At 40.6% G+C, this 13,052-nt stretch overlaps 2 protein-coding genes across 15 annotated transcripts in view; one reads left to right on the top strand and one right to left on the bottom strand.

The window, feature by feature from the left end:
- Positions 1-5,920, top strand: part of SCLT1 (sodium channel and clathrin linker 1) — a 48,608-nt gene extending 42,688 nt beyond the window's left edge. For all 7 annotated transcript variants that reach the window (XM_035114065.2, XM_060278598.1, XM_060278597.1 and 4 more), the window contains one exon: positions 514-5,920. In XM_035114065.2, the coding sequence (XP_034969956.2) occupies positions 514-576 (63 nt within the window). In that variant the 3' untranslated portion in view covers positions 577-5,920. The remainder of the gene's footprint in view (positions 1-513) is intronic.
- Positions 3,313-13,052, bottom strand: part of JADE1 (jade family PHD finger 1) — a 71,051-nt gene continuing 61,311 nt past the window's right edge. For all 8 annotated transcript variants that reach the window (XM_060278593.1, XM_035114057.2, XM_060278594.1 and 5 more), the window contains 3 exons: positions 12,010-12,540; positions 9,809-9,926; positions 3,313-6,468 (listed from right to left, as the gene is read on the bottom strand). In XM_060278593.1, coding sequence (XP_060134576.1) covers positions 5,567-6,468; positions 9,809-9,926; positions 12,010-12,540 — 1,551 coding nt within the window. In that variant the 3' untranslated portion in view covers positions 3,313-5,566. The remainder of the gene's footprint in view (positions 6,469-9,808; positions 9,927-12,009; positions 12,541-13,052) is intronic.

The raw sequence follows: 13,052 nt of genomic DNA, 5'->3' as shown, positions 1-13,052 counted from the left end.
ACTACTACCGAGAAGACTCTTTGCCTGGTTCCCTATAACTTTACTTTTCGCAGTGAGGGAACTGCCCGAGGGCCCTCGGAGCTGGACCATGTCTGGGCTGAACGATGGGGGTGGAGACACTCCTTCAGGTATAATGGGGCAAGGCAGCTTAGGGCTTTAAAGGTCAGCACCAACACTTTGAACTGGGCAGCCTTCAAATTGGATCATTTAATGAAGAGCTGAATCAGGGTCTTAACAACTCTTAAAACTGGCAACTGTGCAATTCTTCTATGTATTCATAATGAAGGTGGCTTTCACTCAGTAAACCTTTCAGAAAAAAACTTCGGAATCATTTGAATATATATATATATATATATATATATATATATATATATATATACCTTAAGTATATTCTAGAAGCAAAATAAAATAATTTCCTCACTCTATCTGTACTTCAGCTTGCATTATAATCCAATTAGTTTAAAGATTCCTACTGAAGAAACAAATTATTGTTTTGTTTTGTTTTAATTACAGCTCAGTGTGATTACAATGCAGAGGAAAAAGGCTGCCTCCTTGATAGAGTTGGAAAATACTTGAAAGTAATATATTGTTCTTCCACACAACATGTAAGTTGGGGCTTCTTAAGAGCAGCATTGGAGCATTAGGACATATCATGCACAGAGTGACTTCTATAAAAATGTGCATCACTGTTGCCCGAGAAAATAATCACTGTGGCTTCTCCACAATAAACATTAAGCAGGTAACTGCAAATACATATTGAAGTGAATTAAAGCTAGATGGAAAGGTGGTTTTCCATATAACGTTTTGTTTTATGGAAGAAAACTTTGCCACAAAGTTTGAAATACACAATTGCTGAATTTTAAGGTGTGTTTTTTTTTTACAACTGACAGTACCTAGTGCTGTGTTAATAAACTCAACATTTTAAAACTATTTTTTCCCATGTAAGGTGCTCAATTTGAAAACAAATTGGCCCTTGTAAAATTGCTATTGTGTTTATTATTTTACTTTATTTATTCCTTAATGTTAATTGAAACCAGTAATACTACTCTTTTCTGGTCCCCCACATTCTTGTGGATATACAAACAGTTCCTATTACAGATGGATACTTCAAAGATGTTGTTTACAGGATTCAGAATACTATTGCATTTCCATGTTGTATAATGTAGGAACTACCAAAGAATCAAAAGGGCTTTTAGCATTATGGCTTGAGACATGTGTTTCCAATGCACACACACCTGAGTAACTTGGCTGGGAATTAGCCTCTCAGAAATAAGTGGATGGGAAGGAATTTAGCATCATGGCAGGGAAACCTTGGCCTTCTGCAACCCTGGGTACTATTTCTGCTGGAGTGCAGGCTGTTATCTGGTAGAGCTGCCTCAGAAAACTGGCACCTTAGCCAAATTGGCAAGTGCAGCACAAGACTTTGGGTCTATATAGTAGAGTACCATGGTGGGTACTTAGAGGAGGGACGAAGAATGTTTAAATTTCACAATTTCAATACAATAAAAGGGGAGAGATTGCCTTGTAAAATGTATGGAGTAAGCATGAGTCACTGAAGTGAGAGTAGGAAGGAATGTGAGAGGAGAGCAAAGAGGTGGCAGTGAGCCAAGGCCAGCTTCACTGAGATGGGTTGGAGAAAAAATAACTATAGGAAGAAGACTGCAATGGGCTGAAAGACAAGGAATGAGATGAGTTATTGTCATTTTTAAGTCTACTGAGATGAACAGAGAAGGGGGAATCCTCAGTAGCAGATTATATCCAAGAGCAAGGAGAAAATCCAGACTCCTAGCATTTCCACCAAGTAGGGATGGAAAGTGATGGGCCACCTAGGCAGAAGTTGCAAAGGTAAGTCTAGCTGAAAAGCTTTTCTGCTTCTGGAATCTTGTGGAAGTAGCAGCATAGATGTCAAATCATAACACTTGACGTGTATTGCAAAATGTACAGCATTTATTCACATACAGACAAAGGCACAATTCTACTAAATATTTTAACAAAAAAATACAGCCATCTTCAACTAGGTCTTTATAAATACTTCAAAAAGGGAGGAAAATAAATACAGGATTGGGCCATGTAATATAAAATAGTCATCTCTACATATACTTTATTTCTGATTCTTTTTTGTCATCATGCACCTGTTTTCAAATTTGAGCAAAATGGACACCAAAGCTAGGCACATAGTGAAAAATCATCTGTACAGGGTTTTACAAATGTAGTAATGAAAGTTTTTAAAAGTTTTTTTAAATAATATTTGTACACATGAGACATGTATAACATTCCATTCATTTAGGGAGTGTGTGTGTGTGTCCATCCGTCCATCCCCAAAACCTAACAGATAGCATTCCAGGTCATTACAGAAGGGTTTATTAAGCCTACATTTCAATGTAGTACACCAATCAAAATCAAGAAATGTCTTGGGCATTCTGCATAAGGAAAACGGTGAAACCTAACAAGAAATAACAGCTGTTTCCATATTAACAAAATGAATGCAGTAGTAGGTAAGGATCACTGCTCTTTTTCCTCTCAGAGTAGCATGTAACTTGTACAGTTGCAGCTATGGGGGAAAGCACAATTTATTTTTCTCTTTTGTTTTTCTTAATTTTTGGTTCAGCATTATTCAAAAATCAGAAAGCTTATTAACCTAAACATGGTGGGGAGCAAAACAGGTAAGGCATTGCTCTGCACAAATGCTATCATTCCTAATAGTGCAAATGTTATGATATTTCTTTCAAAATAAGTCATAACATTGAATAATGTTTACTTATAATCAAATTTATTTTATTCCTTCTATGGCTTGATGAACAACACCCTTACAGGGCAGGCTAACTGATAATATTTCACTCAACCCTCACCCAAAATACTTACTGTATTGAAAAGTAAATTAATCACGTCCCTCTTTTCCCATATTTTAACAAGAACATATCTGCTTTTAAAGCAGCAAACCTGGTCAACATACCTATAAGATATGAGTAGTTTAATCAGAAGCAATAAAGCCTTATAAAACTACATCTTTCATATCACTATTTTTTTCATTTCCAGTATCCTAAACTGTTGTCACTATCTTGATCATGTTAAGATTCAAGGCCTCAGTGTCTTAATCTTATTCTGATCCAAAGCTAGGCATGGATTGGAGTACACTGAGAATAGAGGTGTGCAGGAGGGACTTGTTCTATTTACTTCACTTCTGGAGAATTCCTCTGGTTAAGCACTTGCAACAGCCTCTATCTGTGTGAAGTTCTGTGCATGCGCTAAAACTCCAGTGTGCTAACAGCACCTGCTAGTTTAGGGCTCTTAAATATACATTAAGGTTCACTTCAGATGCGCCTCCAAACATTTGTTTGAGAAAACATGTACAAACCACAAAGTTGCACATTTCCCTTCCCCTCCCACATGGATCCCCTTTCAGCTGCCTGTTTAAGCACAAACCAGTTTGCTGTAACATCTGCCCTCCAAACTAGATTTGGAAGCTCCACTTGCAAGTGTGGTTTCTGATTCTAGTACAAGCAATATTGTAAATATGGGCAGTGCCAAACAAGAAACTGAGAGGAACCAAGAGTAAATGGAGATGATGTGATCCCACAACTAATTTCTAAATCTTGAGTTTGTTTTCATTTGTTTTAGGATTGTGACCTCTGTTCCAGAAGCAAATAGGAATGAATTCTGAGAGCTGGTTCCCAAAATACATCATCATGCAAACTCCTACTAAATATATTTGATTCACAGGTACACACATTACATTTTTCCAAGTGGAGAAGGCCAGGGCTGCTTGCATGTAAGGAACATGTACTGTGTCAACCTCCCCAAGCAGTTTTTTGATCATTCAGTGACTTGCATAGCAAGATGGAACAGCAGCAATCCAGTTCTCAGTTGAAACCCCTGGAAGACTCAAGTCAAATTGCAAGGCTTCAACATTTCTTTCATAGCTGTAAACCCACTTCTTGCGAGTGAAGTAGCTGTTGATGGACTGGGGGAGGGCTGCCCATTTTTATTTTTATTTTAAACACCTACAGCTGCTTAAACTTTCTTAAAACTAGGTTATATCTGATTTTACATCAAAGTTCTGTCCCCAAAGTTACTGCAGCCTAAAACTACGTTATGTGCATTATAGATGCACTCGCGATAGAGACACACACTCTATGGGTGCAAAAAAGAAAGAAAAAGACTCTGAACGATCTGTTCATCTTATTGCTGATGGCTTATTCTCATTAGTTATTGCAATTCTTAAAATGATGTAATCAGAACACAAGCCCCTCCTTGGTCAAATCTAATCCTTATCATAAAATCATGTTGTTAAATTGGCTTGAATGTAAAACGCTACTCACATCTTATTGCCTTTCCATTGTATTCAAAATATATATATATTTATTACATCCTTCTCTTTTTATTTAAAGTAACCCTTGTGTGTCAGAAAATTGCATATCCCAACACATACCGTTAGTGCATATTGGGAAAGGCTGCTGACTAGAGCCTTTAGAAACATGGGCATATCTTCAAAGCAAATTTCAGCCTGTTTACCTGTCATGGCTTCTCCCCAAAAACCTGGGAATTGTGTGATGAGATGCTGAGAATGCGTTATTGAAAAATCTGTTGCCCATCAGAGTTACAGTTCTCAGGTTGGAGAGTAGACAAGGAAGGAGGGGAACCATGACAGCAAAAACTATTTACTATTTGCAGTGTAGACGCACTGAGTCTTTCCCACTTGAATTGTCATCATATTTCGGATGGGCATTGTCAGCAGAATATAGCAGGCTACAAGTCTGCCTTCCTTCTCAGAACAAGATAAAAAGTACTTTTAAGACATACTCTCCAAATTTGAGGAGCTGAGTAGTTTTCATACTCTTAGTCTGAGTCCCTTCAGAATAGCACTATGCTGCTACTGTTTTCACAATTGGTCAGCTTGGTTCTATCCCTTCAGGTATCTTAGTAGTCATGGTAAATTCCTCTTACCTGCTTGATGGGCTTTTATGAAAACTCTTCTGGGGTTCATAAAGCTGCCAGGGAAAAAACACCACCACCACCACCCTAAAACAACAAAAAATGCAGACTACTAGGGCTTAGTCCTAGCACAGCATCACCAAAGTGACAATTTAGAGTGGACGATGCAGTGCAGGGTGATTATAACCACCATTGTAAATCCTTGTGTACTAACAGCTTGTGCTTTTCAGAGACAGAGGAAAATCCTTAGTGCTATCCACCTAAATCAGGGTTTCCCCATCCAAATCTACCCCCATTAAGTGTTTGATTTTGATTTTATCTTTTAATTTGTATTCATCTTATTGATCAATTGGCATAGCAAGATCATCTTCTCATGTGATTTCTTCAGAAAAGTTGCAATTAAAAAAGGTTGTAATCTCACGGACATGACGGGTGGAGGACAAACTCTTAGTCAAGTGCACGTAAACATATTTCTACAGCCCGGAGAAAACAGGCTCACTCTTGGCTTATATTGTAGCCATGTGTAAGGACCCCCCCACCCTTCTTGTCACACCAATAAATAACGCAGAGTGGATAATTTTTCCAGGCTGGGGCTTCACTGATTCCAGTGCTGCTATTGTGTCCCACTCTCTAGTCAGGAGGCAAGGATGCTTCTCCTAATGATGTCTGTCCTCCTAGGAATAGTGCTATTTGAACTGAGCCTTTGTTGCCTGCATTTCTTCTCGGCCATCTCAGTTTCTGAATCGCTCATCTCAGCATCAGGGGCGTACCCATCATTCTCGCTGTCCACTTTTAAGTTGCTTTTGGCCCTCTCTTTAGGGGAAACTCGACCCAGGCCCGAGTAAGGATAGTTAGAGTTTTGGCGGCACATCTCTTCCTGCCCTTCTCCCTGCTGTTGTCTTTCTCCTTTCTTTGGAATTCGGAATCCTCCCCAGTTTTTCACAGGGCTTCTGGGTGTCGTAGGCACTTTAACCGGAGTTGGATTATAGTTCATTTTGAAAAAAGATCCATTGCATTTAGGCACTATATCCCTCCGGGTTCCAGGTGCTGACCTGCCACTCGGGTGGTTCACGGCCCTTTTGTTTTCTAACTGCCTCTGAGACAGTTCGTTGGGTCTCAGGGGTTTGTGGTTGTGTTTAGAAGGTTTCTCCTTCAGTCCTACCTTCATCACATCACAATGGGAATGATTGTCTCTTCTCTTCCTGTGGTCTGCTATAACAACCCCATTCTTCTGTTGTGCTGATCCAATTTGTGCTTCTGCAAATGTCTTTTCAAAACTGAAAAAGCTACTGGGAGTTGCAAAGCCTTCCCTTTGGCTGGGCTGCTTGAGTAAAGATTTGTCATCATGCCCAGAGCTCCTCCTCATCCGCTCTCTCTTCTGTGTTTTTTTCAAAGAATGACTCAATGACATGCCCATTTGCTTTCTGAAGAAAGCTGAGTGCCATTTCAAATCCTCTATCTGAGGTGCATCTGGGCCCAGTGGTGAACTGTTGAAGAGCATTATATTTTCCATAGAGGAGGAGGAGGAAGGCATGCCTGCAAAGACACAAATGGGTTAATGTTTATCTGAAGCAGCTTTCAAGCATTTTTGAGTTTCATAGCCAAGAATGTCCTTTAGGTGGATCCAGACTTAAGTAATGTGCTTGGTTCCCAGTGAAATCAATGGGCCTTTAAGTCATGACTAAGGTGTCACAATTATTTCAATAGTACTTAGGTTCAATTAGCTAGTCTTGATCCAACCTGCTGGTTTTTTTTTAAAGGGTTTTCTCTAAACAGCTAAAACACGGAGCACCAGTTTCACAACACTGAACATGTGGCAATAAGCTATCTGTGTCAAACTTTTTTTTAATTAATGGCAAGATTTTAATAGGGCTTTACTGCTCTGAAAAAACCCCACTTCTCCCTGATTAAATACATGTCCCTTTACATCAGAGGCTGACTTCTCTATTTCTGCTTAGTTACATGGGGCAATAATTGTAGAGTTTTAATAAATATCACCAGAATAACTAAAAATTAAGGCAAGATGTTGCTTGCCTTTGTACGGATATATGGTGTGTCAGAATATTGGCGAGAGAGTCAAACTGGAACAAATAAGCAGTACTGGAATAGACAGTAATATTTTTCTACTTGACCCAGGGGACCAGATTCAGTGAAAGGTAGGTGTACATAAAGGTAAAGGGACCCCTGACCATTAGGTCCAGTCGTGACCAACTCTGGGGTTGCGCGCTCATCTCGCGTTATTGGCCGAACCAGAGCAGCGCACGGAAAAACGTTTACCTTCCCGCTTGGAGCGGTACCTATTTATCTACTTGCACTTTGACGTGCTTTCGAACTGCTAGGTTGGCAGGAGCTGAGGCCGAGCAATGGGAGCTCACCTCGCCTCAGGCATTTGAACTGCCGAACTTCTGATCAGAAAGCCTTAGGCTCTGGTTTAACCCACAGTGCCACCTGCATCCCATTTAAATCAAAGATTCATCACAAGTGTGGTTACTTGAATGCAGCTTCCACTGATATGAACTGGATTTCTGAGGGTCATAGGCCTATCGGTATTCCATTGATTTCAGTTGGGTAGGGATAATGTGCTTAACCCTCCCACTGAAATCTACAGGACATTCCAGTGCTGAACTCCCAAATATACTGTGTTCATCATGTGGAAGTTCCAGTGAAATCAATGAGACACTTTGCATGTTTGGAAACAAATTAATACTGAAATGTCCAAATCTGTGAGTACACTTTGCTGAATGTCAAAGTTTGTATGTTCATTGGTCGTTTAATTAGGTAGCATAAGCATAGGAAACTACAGATGTCAGAGCTTGATCTCATTTTGCTTTGTCCCCAGATTTTAACGAAAACACACTTGCCCTGAGAATAGGTGCTTTAAAGCTTACAGTTCACCAAAGTGAACACATCTCCATTAGCCAGGGGTGGCAACCCAACAGAGGCCCAGCTTTGCTGCCTGCCTTAGGAATGCAAGAACAAGGGGACTGGGGAAGGAATTTGTCGAGCCACAACAGAAGTGGCAAACTGGCCACTTCATTCTATTACTTGCTGCACTAGCAGCTAGATCATATTGCACCAAACCAGAAAACTCCTCAGGGTTGGGTTATGTTAGCAGCCATGTTAGCATAAGCCAGGGTTGCATGGATGTTGTAATAAACCTACATATTAAAAACACCAACATCCAATGCTTTAACACTGGATTTTAAGGCAGCTAAACTGGTGCTGCTGATTGAAATGGGAAGGTCATTCAGCTGCAGCAGTTTCTTGCTCAACGGGTACTAGCGTCTTTGAAGAATATATAGTTAAAAGCTAGCTATTTCTTCTGGGTTCATGCTTTTAAAGCACTTTCTGACTGGCAAGCCACATTAAAGAAAGGTCGTTGTTCCACTTAGTTTCTGACTGTCTCCAAAGCACTTTGCTTGTCAGAGTAAGACACTTAGGTTTAAAGAATGTGATAAAAAGGCAGACTTTTCTAGCTCAATTCATTTTTAACATAATAGACTCTTGGAGCTCTGTTCTCCTGGCAGTATTTTCCTCCTTGAGCATTTGATAAATTTCAATTGTGGTTGAAGAGAGTCAAGTTGTCAACCATTTGTAAAAGAAAGTTAAGTGTAGCAACTAGGATGCATTGTTCATCTTATGACATTCATGCCCCTGATGTTATAAAGAAGGAATAAAAATATGTTCCAGATGAATACAAGCAGGGGGAACGATACTCCTGGTTTCATAATCCAGACCATAAAGTTATCTATTGCACATAACGGAACAGCAAATATATATATTTTGTCAAACAATACTGATTTTAATTAAAATTAATAATCAGTTTTGCACAATGAGATAATTCAGAATTTGGAACATTGCTTTCATTGTCAGCTGTGGGTGGGGGAACACAAGGACTTATGTAATCCTTTTCTCATGTTCCCCTGCGTCTTAGTTGCAAAGCATCAACAAAACAATGTAAATGAAAAAAACTGAATAGACCACTAAACTCACTGCACAAAAATTGAGTCAGTTTTCAAAGTAAGACAACATAAACAAATATTAACTGTGCTTTAGAATTTGTCTGCGGGTGCTAATATACTATTGAAATTGCCACTCAATTTCAATACAAGTGGAAATAAATATGCTTTAATAAATTGCTAGATTATAGATAAGAACAAAATTAAATTGTTCACATGTACCCAGGTTGTGATTGTGAATAATCTGATTTAGATGGAGGGCAAGCAAAAATAAGAATTTTAATTAAGAAGCTGTAAGAATTAAGTAAAGGAAATTTTGAGGAGTAGGATCTAAGGAAATCTACATAATGGCAGCTAAATAATGTTGGAGGAAAATAACTGCCAGGTAAGATTCAGACTTGCACGAATATAAACATAAATAGCAAGTGATTTTATATTTATATAAAGAAAATACTTTTGAGTGGGACCTGTATACACTTCACTGATTGAATAATACTATATTGGGAAGTACAGGCTGGTGGGTAAGGAGTTATGAAACTGAATACATCTGAAATGTAAAAACATAAAGCGCAAACCTATTCAACTTTCAGGAGGGAAAGCAGATCATCTCCATCGCAAAATATAAAAAGAGCCAGCAAGTGGCAAAACACATACAGAGGCCTACTAGCAATGGTTTTTAATAGCTATCTACTATAGCAACCCACAAGTCCCTCAGTAAGTCAGAGAAATTATCAGTCTTTCAAATATTTAAACGTGGTTGGTGGTTTTTTCTCAGTGTGCAGGGTTATGGTGAAATGCAAGCCAATACATTTCATTACAGTGCACGAAAACATTACAGCAATAATTTTCATTCCAGACCAGTATGCCAACACATTTGCCATGCCATACTCCAACACAAAAAGACAAACGGAACTCACCTGAAACTCTTTCATGCTCCACAAGATTTGTATAGAGATTGAATATCTGTTCCTGGACTTTGCAAACAGATCTTTTAATTTTTTCCCGTCGGGTCACCATATATGTTAGGTTTCGTACCTGAAAACACAATGTGCAGCACTATGTTGATTCACGTAAGAGAAACATATTTTGAAGTTGATATTTGAATTTTAAAAACCACCTAAAAAGAGGAGCTTTTCCAAGCTAGAAGACATTTTGCAACCCAATCTGGCATGTGTTACTAGTGCTGAAGGAGAGGTATGTTACACCAGCACAGAGGACCACTTTTCTTTATTCCTACTTCCCACATTAAGAACCTACAAAGAGGTCCTCCAATGGTCTTCTGCTGGTTCCCTCACTGTGAAAAGTTACAGGGAACCAGGCAGAGGGCCTTCTCGGTAGTGGCACCCACCCTGTGGAATTTCCACCTTCCTCACTTTGGGTTGCCCTGTTCTAGCTCTACAAGCCCTTATTGAGGTGAGGCAACCAAAGCTGTACAAAATATTCCATTGCGCCACAGATTTGTATAATGACATATTGTTGGTTATATTTTAAATTTCGTTCCTAATGATCGCAAGCATGGAATTTGCCTTTTTCACTGCTCCTGTACACTGAGTCAATATCTTCACAGAGTTATCCGCTACAGCCCCAAGGTCTTCCTAGTCAATCACTGCCAGTTAAGACCCCACAAGCACATATGTGAAATTTAGGTGGTTTGCTCCAATGTACACCATGTTACACTTGCATCGCATTTGCCATTTTACTGCCCATTCACTCAGTTTGGAGAGATTCTTTAGAAGCTCTTCCCAAACCCTTTCATTTTAAGAGATTCTGGAGCTAAATGTTGTTGTTGTTTAGTCGTTTAGTCGTGTCCGACTCTTCGTGACCCCATGGACCATAGCACGCCAGGCACTCCTGTCTTCCACTGCCTCCCACAGTTTGGTCAAACTCATGTTCGTAACTTCGAGAACACTGTCCAACCATCTCGTCCTCTGTCGTCCCCTTCTCCTAGTGCCCTCAATCTTTCCCAACATCAGGGTCTTTTCCAAGGATTCTTCTCTTCTCATGAGGTGGCCAAAGTATTGGAGCCTCAGCTTCACGATCTGTCCTTCCAGGGAGCACTCAGGGCTGATTTCCTTCAGAATGGATAGGTTTGATCTTCTTGCAGTCCATGGGACTCTCAAGAGTCTTCTCCAGCACCATAATTCAAAAGCATCAATTCTTCGGCGATCAGCCTTCTTTATGGTCCAGCTCTCACTTCCATACATCACTACTGGGAAAACCATAGCTTTAACTATACGGACCTTTGTAGGCAAGGTGATGTCTCTGCTTTTTAAGATGCTGCCTAGGTTCGTCATTGCTTTTCTCCCAAGAAATACTGGAGCTAAATACTGGAGTTGAGAACAAGTTCAGAATGGCCACATTGTTCAAAGCATCAATCAAAGGCAGGTAGCTTTCAAAACGGCTTCACATTCTCCCAGAGGGGTGTTCATGCCACACTAAACTGAAAATCTCCAAGAATCTACATTACTTATCAAACAGAATAGATGAAAGTTTATTACTTTCTATCACAGCCACACACACACTCCAGTGGCTTTTTGTGAGCACAGGAGCTCTATAGTGCACAGAAAGCTGTTCTGCCCACAGGGGGTTTTCCTACTCACTTTAATGAAGGGAAGACCCCTGCAACTACAAAGGGATGTATTTATAAAGAATTCGCAATGTTGAGAGAACCTGGGAAGTCTACTCATGCAGAACAAATATGGTTTCAGAGTCCATAGCAAGGCCCACAAATTTACCGTTTGCAACTGCTTCTCCCATCCTCACCTTGCAAGTCAGAAGCAGGCCTTGAAGCATAGGATCTGGGAAATAGCAAGCACAAAGGATGTAGAAGGAAATCCCTACTGATTGCCTGAACATGTCATAACACACCACTACGCTCAAAGAAGTGCCAGCAAAAGGACGGGCAGAGGTGGAACTGCAGGTTCACCTCTTCTCTAATCATTCTGAGAGAACCTTCATAGGATGAGATCCAAGGCCACATGCATTGACCATTGTGCACCTTTCAGCTGCATTGAGCAGGATTTTTATGTCTGATCCAACAGCATTCAAACATCAGGATTGGTAAGACAACTGAGACAAAATTAGTCTTTCAGACCTACTGAACAACACAACAACTTACCCTCTCCAAATCCTGCCGGAGGTGGGTGAAAAGCTGTAGCCGCCTGAACAGAACATCCTGCTCCCGTTTGGCCAGATTGTCCTCTTCATCTTTCTTTGGGGTGATCAAAGGTTTGTTGAAGTTTGATTTCCGCTTCAACTTCCAGTACTGGTACAAAAATTCTACAGAGTCCTCGGGAAGCTGCAGCGCCTTGGCCACTTCTGAGGCGTTGACAAAGGCATAGAACTCATCTTCCAGTTGTTGAAGCTTCTGCTTGCGAACGCTGACCCTGTGGGCCTCCTCCTGGTTTTGATCCATGCTGTCAAAAGGCTCTAGGTGAGCAGGAGGGGAACTGTCCTGTGCCCCATTCTCATTTTCCTGGCTGGTGAATTCACTGAGGTTTTCCTCATCTGACTTCTTGGTGGAACTGTGCTTGGGGCAGTAAGACTTGAACTTGACTTCATCATTGTCGGCCAGAATAGTCTTCATCTCCAAGCCACGGTCAAATGCACAAGTGACATGGAAGGCTGTGCGGCAGTTTTTCACTGAACACTGTAGGTGTGGGAAGAGGAGGGGATGGAAGAGCAGATCTTAAAACATTTACATTTTATGTTTGTAGCTAACAGGTTGTGTAAAAACAATCACATGGTTTTGCAAGGCCTATGTATCTTAAATTTCATTATGAGCTCCCTTGAGCCCAACACAAGGTGGGATACAAAAATATTCACAGTGGCTCAAATCTCAAGAACCACAAGTGGACTCAGGCTCAGGTTTGCAGGGAGTGGAGGTGTGGACTCACCTGCGTTGGGTATGGGGGCAGGACGGGATTGGGATGGGTCATGGGTCAGGACGGGTTGGGGTGGGGTGGGGTGAATCACAGGGATGAGCCACAGCAACACGTGGCTGGGTACAGCTAGTAACAAATAAAAAGTGCTTCAGAACTTCTTCTGTGGGTCTCAAACAAGCAGCTTGTGTTCCTCTCTCCATTCCTTACCAAAGAGCCACAGCAAAGCTCTATGAAGCAAATAGCTTATGTTTCAGGATGTGCTTCGATAGGCATTAAC

The sequence above is a fragment of the Zootoca vivipara genome, chromosome 9 (genome assembly GCF_963506605.1).
Source record: "Zootoca vivipara chromosome 9, rZooViv1.1, whole genome shotgun sequence".
NCBI classification, from domain to species: domain Eukaryota; kingdom Metazoa; phylum Chordata; class Lepidosauria; order Squamata; family Lacertidae; genus Zootoca; species Zootoca vivipara.
This window is presented reverse-complemented; position numbering and strand designations above follow the sequence as displayed.